Source organism: Lytechinus variegatus, chromosome 1 (genome assembly GCF_018143015.1).
Source record: "Lytechinus variegatus isolate NC3 chromosome 1, Lvar_3.0, whole genome shotgun sequence".
Taxonomy (NCBI): Eukaryota; Metazoa; Echinodermata; class Echinoidea; order Temnopleuroida; family Toxopneustidae; genus Lytechinus; species Lytechinus variegatus.
This window is the reverse complement of record NC_054740.1, coordinates 67,424,463-67,439,804: the sequence shown is the minus strand read 5'-3', so window position 1 is coordinate 67,439,804 and position 15,342 is coordinate 67,424,463. Positions and strand designations below refer to the sequence as shown.

General features: G+C 35.9%; 1 protein-coding gene across 2 annotated transcripts in view; it reads left to right on the top strand.

The window, feature by feature from the left end:
* The first annotated feature begins 4,997 nt into the window (after positions 1 to 4,997).
* The window catches only part of LOC121420522 (protein argonaute-2-like), a 37,135-nt gene continuing 26,790 nt past the window's right edge, over positions 4,998 to 15,342 (top strand). For both annotated transcript variants that reach the window (XM_041615201.1, XM_041615192.1), the window contains exons 1-7: positions 4,998 to 5,182; positions 8,792 to 9,206; positions 11,777 to 11,897; positions 12,726 to 12,913; positions 13,192 to 13,328; positions 14,091 to 14,225; positions 14,871 to 14,958. In XM_041615201.1, the coding sequence (XP_041471135.1) occupies positions 5,143 to 5,182; positions 8,792 to 9,206; positions 11,777 to 11,897; positions 12,726 to 12,913; positions 13,192 to 13,328; positions 14,091 to 14,225; positions 14,871 to 14,958 (1,124 nt within the window). In that variant the 5' untranslated portion in view covers positions 4,998 to 5,142. The remainder of the gene's footprint in view (positions 5,183 to 8,791; positions 9,207 to 11,776; positions 11,898 to 12,725; positions 12,914 to 13,191; positions 13,329 to 14,090; positions 14,226 to 14,870; positions 14,959 to 15,342) is intronic.

Here is a 15,342-nt window from a genome sequence, read left to right as displayed (position 1 = left end):
ATAGTAACGCTTGTTTGTAATTATCTAATTGTTACGTAACAATTAATATTGCGCAATAACATTTCTTGTTACGCAACAATAAGAAATTTAAGAGATGAGATGATAGAACGAAGATCAAATTGGTTAAGAGAAAATGGTTCTCTCGAAAGTATTAAGTACGGATAGGTATTATTGAGCAATAAGAGAAATTCCTGTGTGATACGATACCAAACATCGTGGCGCTTGTCAAAGTATTTTTTTCTTTTTAGGAACTAACGAAAGAATGAATATCCGCTTAGGAATCCCAGATCTCGGTTCATACCATCACCCTCAAAGCTCCTACATTTAACAATAATTCGGCTAGGAGCAATCTATATTGGTGAAACCAGCACGAAATTCCGAATGCGCTTCAATAACCACAAATCATCTATTCAGAAGAAACGTACCGACCTTCCTGTTGCCAGACATTTCTGCCTTCCTGGACATTCGTTAGCGGATGTGAAAGTGTGCATATTTGGGGGAGGATACAAATCAGCGGACGAGAGAAGAACCGCTGAACTACGAATAATTGTTAAATGTTATTGCGCAATATTAATTGTTACGTAACAATTAGATAATTACAAACAAGCGTTACTATGTATGTTTCTGTGAAGGGCGCGCATCCTCAGCCAGTCATCATAACAACATCTGTCTGAGGATGCGCTCTCTGATTGATACCACACATTGTATATACTCCTGAAGAAGACGGAGGTCCGTCGAAAATTCGAGTAAATACAAACTATATTGGCATTGAAAGCATTACCTTTTATCTTCAGCATATTTTGTTACTTATATATATATATATATATATATATATATATATATATATATATATATATATATATATATTGTAAAAAAAACGGAATATTACATTCAAATCATCTAGAACAAGGTATATGCTTAGTCTGAAGAAAAAAAATGCAGATATAACAAAAATGAATTTATAGCAACGCAATTGAACTGAATGAGTATTAAAGGAACATACAACCTCCCACCCCAATTACCCCCTCCCCCCACACACACACATCCCATCCAAGCCCAGGAAGCGCGGCCTGCTTCCCTCCCCTAAACCCCAGCCATAATCCCTCCCTTTCAAACTGCATTCTGTACCGCAACCATGGTCTAACTTGCGCACCTGAATCTTCACTCAAAATGCAAAAGAGCCACTCGATCCGGCCCTCAATCACACCCCTCCCAGAGCGAGACAAGGTACTAGTCATTCCAGAAACGGCGCGGGACGAGAGCGCGCCTCAGCTCCCTCTGGAGCGAACAGCATATATTTTTATACGTATCCGGACATCTACCCCCTGGACATCTACCCCCCGGACATCCACCCCCGGACTTCCACCCCCCGACTTCCACCCCCCGGACATCCACCCCCTTAGGACAAGTACCCCCTAGGACAAGTACCCTCTAGGACATCTACCCCCCGGACATCCACCCCCCGGACATCTACCCCCCGGACATCCACCCCCGGACATCTACCCCACGGACATCCACCCCCCGGACATCCACCCCCTTACGACAAGTACCCCCTAGGACAAGTACCTTCTAGGACATCTATCCCCCGGACATCCACTCCCCGGACATCCACCCCCCGACATCCACCCCCCGGACATCCACCCCCGGACATCCACCCCCCGGACATCTACCCCCCAGACATCTACCCCCTGTCATTTTTTTTGTCAAATTGCTCGTTCGTTATGATCGCTCACAGACGAGCAAAAATATATATCTTATCAATTCAAAATCAATTTAAAGATGAGGGGGTAGATGTCCGGGGGGTAGATGTCCTAGAGTGTACTTGTCCTAGGGGGTACTTGTCCTAAGGGGGTGGATGTCCGGGGGGTGGATGTCCAGGGGGTAGTTGTCCGGGGGGTAGATGTCCGGGGGTGGATGTCCGGGGGGTAGATGTCCGGGGGTAGATGTCCGGGGGGTAGGTGTCCGGGGGGTAGATGTCCGGGGGTAGTTGTCCGGGGGGTAGATGTCCGGGGGGTAGATGTCCTAGAGGGTACTTGTCCTAGGGGGTACTTGTCCTAAGGGGGTGGATATCCGGGGGGTAGATGTCCGGGGGTGGATGTCCGGGGGGTAGATGTCCAGGGGGTAGATGTCCTAGAATCATTTTTATATATCATTTTTTTTCATTTTCACTCCAGAAGGAACCACAAGCCCCACAAGGCACCCCAAATACACACATCCCACCAAAAAAATGACCACCCCGACCTATAGTGCGATATAGGGACCAAACCATCTCCCTTGCATTTACAGTATTTAATAACTCTATGCTTGAACTTATTTGCCCCAGCATCAGCGGCGCCGTACCCATCAGGATTTTCCAAGAGGGGGGCAAATTTTTTTGAGGATATTTCGTCCGCGAAAAAATTGACATGCAAGCCCCCCCCCCAAAAAAAAAGATCTTGCATTTTTACATTACATATTATTAATTTTGCTTCTCAAGAGGGGGGGGGGGGCCCGTCTCCTGGATCTTTTGTGACTCGTCAGGGGGTCAGGGGGCGTCCCCTCCATGAGTTGTGACTCGTCGAAATGGTTTGTTAATAGACCTCTCTGTTCAGCTAGTTTTCTTTCTTCTAGTTTATCTTCTTGTATTTTCTCCTTAATATGGTTAAGGGTCGGTTGATATCCTTTGTGTTTCTACTATTTTTCAAAAATAATATACTTTATTAGGATTATTATGTGATTTAATAATTGGGCCTCTCCTCGAGTTGAACCTTCCAAGCCAACGTGAACTTCTTTTAATTTTGATCTATATTTGTGTTGAAGCATATGTTCCCTCATTCTTTCTGTGTAGTTTTTATCTTATCACATGAAAACTATATGATCATTATGTTCATTTTCAATTTCAACGTTTCTTCTTCTTTACAGCAGAATGAACATAAATCATCTGTTGTCATTTAAAATATTTTTTGTAGAGCAAAAATGTTTTATATTGAAATTCTCTGAGTCTACTGTTCAGAGTGGATTTTCGGTCTTAGAAAAATATAGTTAAGAAATATCTTTTTATTATATTGTACTTTTCCTCAATCTTTTTAAATGCTTTTGGTTTATCCTTTCTCAATCTTAAAAAAAGTATCATATGTTCTTTTTTATGTGATGTCTTGCAAGTCAAAAATCCTACCCTTTAAATGAAAATCCAATACCAATCACTTTCTGTATGATACTGACCCTCTTTTTCAGCGAGTCCATCCATAGGTATGGAATGTTATTAAAAATTTCGAGTATCTCTTCTATTTCAAAACGATCTAAACCCATTTTTAAAAAGGTCGATATAGACTTTATCTTCCCATCTTTATCTACAATATGATGGAGTTTATAAATATTCTTTAAAAGGCAGCTTTTCATTATAATATATTTGTCCATTCAAACGGATGAACCTATTATTGAAAATAATCTCATTTCTTTTATTCTTTTCTTCTTCAAGTAAAACAATTTCTTATTAACCCATACATCAAACATTTCTGTATAAAATTCTGACAGTTCAAATTCTATCAAATTCATTGTGAGGTTACTAATAAAAATAGAAATTCTCCCATACCATTTGCTAATAGTGTCTGAAATATTTTTTCAATTTTGAATTCTTTGTGTCTTAATGAACAACTGAAAATCTGTCATTTTTAGACCAGCATTATCATAATAGACAATATGTCTTTACCACCCCATAAAAATCCAGAGATCAATGTATTAAGATCCTCTATGTCGCGACAAGGGTAAAAGAAGAAATGTATATCAATTTATATCGTACAAAATTGTTTTAATTAACCGGATTTTACACATTAATGTCCAATCCCTTTGCTTCCACCACATCAAAATTTTCTTTATTATTATTTGTAATTAATTCTTACCTGACTTTCTCTATCTATTGACAAAATATATAACTAAGATCTTAACCATCTTCTCCACTTTACCAATAGATAAAATTTTATCTATTTTTTCGGTGTCCCAGTAACATAAAGGTTTTAGCTTTATTCATCCTCATCCCTGACGCTTCGGAAAAGCATTCGAACCCATCGTATTTAGGTTTTCAATCGATCGAGTGTCTTTTACAAAAATTGTCATATCATCTGCGTATAAAATTTGCTTAACTTCTGTGTTGCCAAACTTAATTCCGTGAATTTCTGGTTCAAATCTATTCTGTTAGCCAAGATTTCAATACATAAAATAGACAGATATAGGGGGATAACGCCCCCCTCCCTCCCTATATCAAAGTATAACCTGTTGAAATACTGCCATTAAAACACAGCTTTCAGTTTTTTTTATACAAAGTACATATCCATTTACAAAAAAAAGCAATGTGAAACAGCGGAATAAAATGCCTTTTCAAAATCAATGGCCAATTAGATATGCCGATATTTTTCTGCCGAGTGAAAGATCATTTTCATCTATAAGTCTAATAGCTTCCCAAATATTTATTCCTTTTAAATATCCTACTTAGTCGACTATCCTTTAGAAGCGCATGAAATTTTGTGGACAACTCTCGATTTATTTATTTTTAAAATATTTTCCCATTATCTTTCAAATTGCATCTAATTGCCTCCTTCTGAGCATAACATTTGTCATGGGAAAATAATGCACACTACATAATTATGTCAGGGTCAGAAAGAAATGATGTGAAATATGTAAAATAAAGGGGAAATTGTGTACAACTTGAAACAAAACTTTGCGGAAGCATATGTTTGCCAATTCGAGCTGGATTCCCATAAAAAGTACAACCAGGCTTTTCAAACTTTTTAACTCGCTTATTCTATTAAATATATATATATATATATCTTTGTGTACCTATGTATTTGAAACTAAATTCCTTTGTATACATGCATCGACGAATAAAAATCTCAGCAGACCCCCCCCCCCCTCCAAAAAAAAGCAAACTAATAAACCAAGAAACAAACAAAAAAGAAAGAAAGACATGCAACACCGCAGTTATGACAAAGAAGCACGACCTCGGCCTTTTTCTTGCATCGAGTGAACTTCCGGGTCATGGAGTTTTCGCAAATCGGGACGTGCAAAAATGAAGCAGGAAGATCACTTGACATGCTGAAATAAACGTTCAACTACGGCCTATTTTGCCATTATTTAAATTCAAATTATATAATTTTTGAAAGAGGAAAGATGTATCAACCACCTGCCTTTCCGCCCAATTTCCCATATGGTAAGACCGTACGAATATTTGTCATTAGATATTGAAAAAATTATACCGTATCTGCCGCATTCGTCATTGCAAACGCTGCACTGCGCCTGTGGCTGTGCTACACAGTGCCGACCTACGTACGTACGTCGGTAGGCCGGGTAGGTACCGGTTCGTATTTACAGGACACCTTTGCTTTAAAAATGACAATTGAAAGTTAGAGGAATCAAGATAATTTTGCACTCGGTATTCCAACTCTCATGAAAATTATGAATATGGTAAAATTATTTGATTTTTACCAACCGTTTTTTTTTGCATCACATGTGCCGCAGATCTCCACGAAAAACAATGAATTATTTTCGTGCGCGACAAATTTATGATGGGGGGACCTAAAGCTACGCACTTTGTTTACAAACGAAAGGACTAAGCCAATTTTAATATTTGAACAATCTGTCACTAACTTGTAGCAAATATTCTAAAGATCATGATTAAGCAAGAAAAAAATATCACAAATGACAAAACTCACTTGTACTTACATGTAAAAGATCTACAATGTAGGCCTAGCCTAAAAAATCATGTAGGCCTAGATCTATATGGTGAGACTACCACATATTGACCACCTCTTTTGAAACCAACCACCATGTGCACGTTAAAATTATTGCGTATTACAAACGATACGCACGGGAGAGTAGGCGCAGTGTCCATAGAAACTGTAAGAATCAATTTTACGAGAAAAAAAGAAGCAACAAAAAGTAGAAATTTAGTAGAATTAATCAAAATTGTATTGACCAAACCCAAACCCTGCTGAAAAACCAAGAAATCCGATAGGAAACGGCTTTAGAACAAATATCCGTCGTCAATCGTCGAATCATGCGCCGGCGCTCGCAGTGGAAGTAGTGAGGCGATCATTTAGCATGTTGACGTCATAGAACTGATTTGAAAGAGTAAAAATATTTCGCCACCGCGACAAGAATCGACCGTAAACTTAGTGTATCGCGGGTGGTCGGTTTCAAAAGACGGGTGCTAATGAGCAAATGTAAAATCGTCGTAAAATCGTCGCATTCGTTGTTCGTCGATATATACGCGGATTGAATCGGAGTCGCCACGCGAAACATGGGATTCTATTCTGCTCAATTTTCTGCACAAATGAGACGAAAACTGGGTAAAATTGATGAATATTTTCGCAGATACGATGCTTAGAATATTAGGTGGTCGATAAGGGGTAGTTACAACCATACCTAGTTGCTGTGTGTCCGGACAGGTTGTGTGTCCGGACGATCAATTTTAGGAAGTCATTTGAAAAAAAATTACAGGCAAAGTTACATCAATTTTTAGTACAAAATGTAGGAAATGTTATAGAGAACAAAATAGAAGATGATTACAACTATTGAATTCATATTTTTATGGTAATCCAAAGAAAAAAAAGAAGGCTTCAAAAATATAAAGTGTCCGGACACCCAACCCCCCATCCTACATGGGATACAACTTCATTTCCGACATTTCTACGCCATGGATTTTATTTTTAGACAAGAATTCATAAAAAAATTAGAAAAATATGAAAAGAAGGAAGAGACTTGCCCGATGTTTACGCCGCCATCTTGTTATCTATTGTTCTTCACCCACGATACGGACACTAGTAATAAGAAATTTATAAAATTGTACAAAGTTTGTAGTCTACATGTAGACTACATGTACCAGTGTCCAGCAAATGTGAAAGTTTACTTTTAGGACCAAAGGAAGATCATGTCCATATAACATTCGAATACACTGCATTTCTCATTACATACTATGTTTATAAATATCGAGTACTGTTATTGTAAATGGCACAAAATATAGGGTAGATTTTCTGCCCCAATTTTGTGGAAAAACCCTAGCAATTCAGTATTTAAAAATTTAAGGAAAATGAAATTGAACTTTTCAAAGTTTTGATTAAGATTTTATTATTGAGGCATATATTTTTGTAAATTTTTGCATGTTTTTTAGACATAAGAACTCATTAACTTGAAGCCTGTCTTTAGTTCAAGTCCATCTCATAAAACTGATTTGAATCAATAGATAAAAATCAGACAAGCACAATGCTGAAAATTTCATCAAAATCTGATGTAAAATAAGAAAATTATGACATTTTAAAGTTTCGCTTATTTTTATATGCACAATTTAGTCACATGCAAACAAGAAAATGTCCCTCACTATTTCTTCTGTTTTTATTGTTAGAATTGTAAATTATTTCAATTTTTGCAGATTTGACAATAAGGACCATCTTGACTGAACCATAAAATGCTAAGCGATGGTATAACATTTTCAGGGAGAAATAAAACTTTGTTTCACAGGACAATGTGGAGAAAATTAGAATATTTCATATAATAAAATACCAAGAAATAGTGAGTGAGTGAAGTCATCAGTTCCTTCATTTGCATGTTCCTTCATTTGGATGTGTCTTGTGAAATTAAGCGAAACTTTAAAATTTCATAACTTTCTTATTTTACATCCGATTTATTTTTGATGAACTTTTCATTGTTGTACAGGTACTTGCTGGATTTTTCTCTTTTTATTCAAATCAAATTTTTGTTGGGGTGGACTTGTCCTTTGAATAGTCAGTTATGTGAATTAAATTTGATCATTGTCTAATATTCAAATCTTCCTGTAAACAACTTATATTTTTTTCTTTTTTTTCAACTGTTGATTCTTTGTGAAAATTTAAATATTCAAATCTAGCACCTATTATTTTTTTATTTTATTTTGATTTTTCTTTAGGGCCCCAATTTTATCTTCTAAGTTTAGGAATTGGATATATCATGAAGCAACAGACAAAGATTATGTCTGAAATTTTCAGCCCCGTCTACAATACATGTATGCTTTTGAAAAGGATTTTTATTTTGAAAATTCAAGTCTAAAAATTTTTATTTTATGGGACACTCGATCAAGATTACATTTTTTCATGTAAAATCTCAAATTTATCCTGTAAAACATAAATTTTCAGTACATATATGCTCCACATCATCAACACACCTGAATTATGCATTCGCTAGTGCAGCCCTAATTGTTTTGCGTGAAAGAGTTGCCATGTTTTGAATTCATAAAGTTTTATGAATATAATTTTGTATCTGGCTTTATGTTGCCAAATATCATCATTTATAGCCATGTACATGTACTTTTGATAGTTGAATGTATCAAATCAGTATTAAATGTACCATCTGGTGACTGTTCGATTTGTGTAAGAATTAGTTTACGGATGCCATTTGTTGATATTCATGTACTTTTTTAATGCACTGACTGTTTTACTTTCAGGCCTACATTTACCCAACATGCATGGTATTACATGTGAAGCCTCACTTGTGCAGTGACTAATTACATGTAGTAATTCCATAAAATATGTTCGTCCGACCCCCTATATGTGGGACTTTCATAAAAATTTCTATCTCTGATTTCTTGTGTTTTTGACAGTCTGTAATGTTATCAAAAGGACCATGAATTAGTCAGTTTATAAACTTCAGTAACTAAAGTAAGACTGTCGGACATACAAAAAGGTTGATCATTTTATGGAATTGCCCTAAAGTGTCCAGCCTGAATGTACCTACATATACATGTACAGTATGCTTTAACCTGTCATTTTTTTTTCTTTTTATTTTCCAGGGATGCCCCAGTATCCGCCAAACCAACCTGGGCTCCCAGGGCAGTTCCCATTAGGTCCTCCTGGGGGTCCGCCCGGAGGTCCTCCAGGTGGGGGCCCTCCTGGCGGTCCACCTGGTGGTCCACCCGGCGGCCCTCCTGGCGGCCCTCCTGGTGGCCCTCCTGGTGGTCCACCGGGTGGTGCTCCCTTCACCCCTCCACCAGGCCAGCAGCCTCCACCTCAGCAGCCAGGACAGCCTCCAGGTACCCCTCCTCAGTCCACAGACCTAGTAGCCATGCCCAGAAGACCTGGCTTTGGTCAGGATGGTCGTCCCATTGCCCTTCGTGCAAACCACTTCCAGGTGAAGATCCCGCCCCTGGATCTTTTCCACTATGAAGTTAATATCACGCCAGAGAAATGTCCGAGGAGAATCAACAGGTGTGTACAGTAGGATTTGCTCTTTTCCAAGTTTCATGGTAGTCACATATGTCATAATATAAAGTATATACATTTACTTTGAACTTGGTAAACAATGATGTTGAGGATTATACACGAAAATGGGACACCAAATTTCCAGAACCATTGTTCTGTAAAAAAAATTTATTGACTTGTGATTTTGACACTTTTACTCCTTAGAATAGTTAAAGCCCCTTAAACATAACCTCTCATGCAATTGTAGATCACATACATGTCAATCTACATACATACATGTAATATTTGCTTATTTTATATCCAAAGTTGATGAAATTTTCAGTGTTATGATTGTTTGAATTTTCTCTGTCTCTATTCAAATCAATTTTTGAACTTCCCGTGTATTGTTTTTGTCTGTTGCGAGTGTGAAAATGCTGCGTGTTGGAGTGAAGAATGTGTATGAGTGTGTCTACCTGTAGGCTCGGCTGTGTGGGTGAAATCAATGTGGGCAATTTCATAGGTTGGTGGACTTGAGCTTAAAAATTCAAATTCAATATACAGTGCGTCCCAGAAAAAATGAAACCGAGATTTAGCAAAGATTTATCATAACTTAATCATAAATACAATAGACAAATGACCTACCAATGTAAAGCTGAGAATCTCCTCTTTCATCTGTTATTACTTATATTGTTTTTCATTCATGCATGTGAGCAAAAACAATTCGAAGAAAGGATGCCAAAAACTAAAAAATCACATGACTAAAAAGTTCAATTTCTGCTCTTTTGTTTGATACCTGAATCACAGAAAATGGTCAAGAAGTAAAGAAGTTATGATCCTTCGAAATAATGCTTGTATTTCCATAATTTCATCAAATAGACATGTTTTCACCGGTTTCCCACAGAAGCTTTTGCACGGTAACAAAAGACTTAATGCATGGCTGATCGTTAATAAAACATAGTGTCGAATGAGTTTGGACGCTAGCCTGTAAAACCTCTTCATTTGAAAATTATTGAATTTCAAGCCTTATTTCAAACAACCAGAACTTTTTAATTTCTTGACCATTTTCTGTAATTGAGGGATCAAATTAAAGAGCAGATATTGAACTTTTTTAAAATGTGATATTTTTAAACCCAGAACGGCCCGCCAAGTGACTTTTTGGTATCCTCTTTTCAAATTGTTTTTGCTCACTCATGCGTGAATGAGAAATAATCTAAGTAATTTTAGAACTAGAAGACAGAGGAGATTCTAAGCTTTAAAATGGTAGGTCATTTGTCTATTGTTTTTGTGATTATGTTAAATTATCGATAAAGCTTGGTTTTTTTGTGGGACGCACTGTATAGCATATCTGAACTGTACATTTTAATTGTGTTTGCCTTACTTATACTTATTGCTGGTTTTTTAATTGATATTGAGGGCTTGACTCTTGAGGCAAGAAATGGAATGCATTTGTTTTACATATTTTTATTTACACAGCCCAAGCCAGATTTCGTACAATTTAGTGAATACATTACCAATATACTGACAATTAAGTAAAAGAGAGGAGGAACTTATTCAGAATGTTACCTTTAAACATAAACTGGCATCTGAAATCCTACTCATATTATTACGAAACAGAAACAAAAACCTTAGACACATTATTGAATTTTTAGTGACATTTATGTTGTTGACCATACATGGACAAAAATGTAACATGAGTAACCACTTTATCTGCACCCCTAGTAAAAACCATGTGTTCTTTTTTTTTTTAATTATGTACAAAGTTTGTCTCCCTAATATACTTCTTTGAAAATTGAAATGGATATAATCAACTTTCATACATGTATGTACTGTAAGAGCCTTTTATGAGGACACTTTTCACTTATGTCGACTTTTCATTTTATGCATGTCCAAATCATGTAACATGAGTAACCGACACATTTCAAAAATTTGCCAGGAGCATAATAAAATTTCCCAAGTTTTGTTTTTATACAAAGGATAGTCAGACTGCGTACTTTGTTGTGATAAAGAGATGTTTAGTTCCTATCAATAATAATAATGGAGTTACAGCTCCAAGTATGAGTCAAGGTGTCTCCAAATGTAACATGGGTAACCGTGGAATAGCCCATGTGCTTATTCTTGGATTTACTGCTATTTTATTTTATCTTTTTATCATTGATTTGATAATCCACATACCGCATTTAATAATCTCCTTTTCCCTCTTAACTGTATACCTTTATCACAGTATTCTTTTTTTTAAACACAAGGTTTATTTTTTTTTTAAACCCAATTTTGTCTAAACATTGTAGACCAAACTAAGTCATTTAAATTTGAATGGAAACTTGAAAGAAAAAGATTAACTTCCCATTGTAAAGGCCAAGTCTTTTCCTGGTTTTAAATCTACATGTAGGAAGCAATTAAGTTACAAACTTTCTTACTTTGTAGAATAAGAAATGGAAGTATCTTTCAAAGTGCAGTCGAGTATGTAGTAGTGCTTGTATGCTGTGTTACATATTGTTATTGTTGATATTATTATCATTATTAATTATCATTATTATTGTCATCATCATTTTCATTATTTTTTTCTATTATCATTTCAATGAATTTCAATTCCTTTTCAGAGATGTGATAGACACACTTGTAACAGCCTTCAAGGGGAGATATTTTCAGAACAACCTGCCTGTCTTTGATGGCAGGAAAAACATGTACTGTAAAGAACAGATTCCTCTGGATCGAGAAAAGGTGAGATTGAAGTAGATTGAACTTTCATCCAATATCAAATTTGTTGGTTCTCAAAAGTTTCAACAGTGTCTTCCTGCAGGAATCATGCAATTACCAATCCTCACAATTCATCATAGCTGAAATAATTGGAATGCAGAAATCTTTAGGAAAGGTTAAGGAAAAAGAAAAACAAAAGTAAGACATGTAACGCCTTATAGGCTCTGGATTTGTTCTAAAAGAAACGACTTTAATGCCTGATTCCTGCTGAAAGATGCAGCACAGATTAATGACAATTTATTTTTTACATGTATTAGATCGTAATCTTGTATCTGGCAATTAAAAATTTATATTTCTTTCTAAAAATTCATCATTCCTCAGTCAAATTTTCTGCCCTGAAAGTACTGAAATTAGGATAGATTTTGAAACTGTATACTACTAGTATTTAAGATGTTAGAATTAAATGTACATGCTAGTTGCAGTAAAGATTTCAAAATGAGTTTGGACTGAATCTAATGAAATTACTATCAAAGTATTTATACATTATGTCGAGTGATTCTGGTAGGAATTGTGTAGTTCCTGTTAAATTAGTAAAATAAGCAGGACAATCCAGGTGTAGGGTCTAATCCAGGCATTGATAATACACTGCACCACATGTGTTTATCTTTGTTGGTGATCTTAAATGTAATCACATGTTTTTGTAAAAGTGCCAGATCTAGGCCTTCAAATATTTTGTAGCAATGAACCTTGATGTTAATAACTTTCTTATGAAATAATTGTTTGGTTGCAACTATGTTTTCTAAGCTTTGATCAGGAAGAATAATCTTAATTATTTTTGCCTCTCTGAACCAGCAGCAGGTGGAACTTGAAGTGACCTTACCAGGAGAGGGGAAAGACAGGATATTCAAAGCTTCCATTAAGTTTGAAGGCAAAGTGAGTTTGGCCCTGCTAGAGTCGGCCTTGAAAGGAGAAGTAGTCAATATACCACACGATGCTGTGCAAGCTCTGGATGTTATCATGAGACATTTACCATCTCTGAGGTAATGTATATTTTAAAATTATATAAGGGCCAAAGTTAGATTTTCAAAATTTCTTGATGATATTTATTCTTAATCGTCTGCTTTCTGTGATGTCACTGTATCTGTGCAACCAATAATTATTTCTAAAATCAGAAAGAAAGATTTGGGGATCCTTCAGGTAATTTGAAGAAGCTAATTTGGTTTTAAAGCATTCTATCTATTTGATTTGCTTCTCCATACCATTTCCTGTCAACGTATACCAAATGTGTCTACTTTAAATCTGTATTTTGCTCTTTCAGGTACACCCCTGTTGGTCGATCCTTCTTCTCTCCTCCTGATGAGTACTCACATCCTTTAGGTGGCGGTAGAGAAGTGTGGTTTGGTTTCCATCAGAGTATCCGCCCATCCATGTGGAAAATGATGCTCAATATAGATGGTAAGTGCGTGAAAACAAGGCAGGATGTGTTTCATAAAGCCGTTTGTAAGTGATTTATTACTCTTGAGGCGTTCTTGGGCTGGAGGAGGTATTTGAAAGTGATACCACATTGTTGCAATATATTGAGATTGAATTTTCCGTTCAGATTTAAACGAGTGATAATCTGTGCACTTACATGCTTGTTGATATTTAGAATCTTGATGTACAAAGATTGAATGTCAGCTTTAGCTATTAAAATGAATTGCCTAGACTAAGATGATCATTCTGAGATGTTCAATTATTGCTTTAGTGGCCCAAACATGGAGTAGTGTGTGTGCAGCATTTTGTAACCGAAATGAAGAGGCGCTATATCAAATGTCTATTTGATTGGATTAAAAAAAAATTACATGTAGTGCCTTAAACCAGTTCCAGTCATGTGTAGAATCATTTGTAGATTACAAATGGCATTATGGAATGCCCCTCTGATGTATAATAGCTACTAAATCAATCACTGTAATAGCAAGTCATTAACATCATGATTGGTCATCTAGACTGAAAGGCCATCTTGACACCTGTAACATAAATCTTACCATTTGATCGTTGGACTGATTTCTATGATAGATTGTACTGAATACTGTTAGTAGCGGACTCTAAACCGCACCCCCATTTTCGGACTTATCACCCAAAAAAGAGAAAAGAGAGATCACAAAAATTCTCAACATCTCTCTCTCGACTGGATTATCACTTTAAACTTTTTTTGTTTATTTTGTTACTATTTTTCAGTATCTGCAACGGCCTTCTACAGCTGTCAGTCAGTGATTGACTTCCTATGTGAGGTCTTAGACATCCAGGATTTATCGGATCAACGTCGCCCTCTATCAGACTCGCATAGAGTCAAGTTCACCAAAGAGATTAAAGGTCAGTGCTTTCCCAGAGAAAAGATATCTGTGAAATTATGTGCTTTTTAACTTCCTAGAAATGATACTGTTTCCTTCTATTACTATCTTTTGTTGTAAGAGATTTAATCTTTCTACAGAGTGAGAATGCACACATGTGTTGGCTCAAAAAAAAATTATTTTGAATTGTTTGTGAATAAAAAGGAATGGAAAATGTTGACTTTCATAAATTGCATCCTAAGCAATTTGATTGATACTTTACCATGGAAAATTAATCAAATTTCTGGAACACATTCTGACATCCATGTAAGAACAAGAAAATGAAATAAAACAAAAAGAATATTTTATTTAAAATAATAAATGCGTTGGCATGTAAGAAGGACTTCAGTTTACATTTAAATTGTGAAACACCCCTTGATTAGACAATTTTTATCTCTCTTTTTGCACCAATCTGCCTTTTTACAGTATTGTTTGTTCATTTTCATGTATTTGATGAACATGAATAATTTTGACTTTTTATTAATTATGTAATGATAGAAGACAACCATTCTTCCTTTATGCACCAATCTTTCATACATTTACTGTTGCTTTAATTGTTCATATACATGTACATTTAGGTGTATTTGACAAAGATTAAAACAAAAAAATTGTTATTAATTTTATCCAGGGTTGAAGATTGAGATCACTCATTGTGGAAACATGAAAAGGAAATACAGAGTGTGCAATGTAACCAAGAGATCTGCACAGACACAAACGTAAGTAACATTAAGTTAGGTTTGTGTACTGTACCTGGCAAAAGTAGGTTTTGTACCCTTCCCCTTTGTAGGATGCTCCCTTTGTGTTCCATGACAATAAAGATACATGCAAGGTGTCAAATTAAAGCTGATGAGTTAGCTGGTGTCATAGCTTAGAAATCACAAGAACAAACCATGTATCATTATATAGCTGACCTTTAAACTTTATAGCTGACTTTTGAACTTTGATCTTTGTTTATATAGAAAACACCCTTTATAACTAATTACATTTTTCACAATACATCAAATGACTCTTGTAGAGATTACTGTCATACATTGTGTATGTGGAAATCTCTGAATTTAGATATTTTGAAATGGAAAGGAAACCAAAAGACCGAGCGGTGT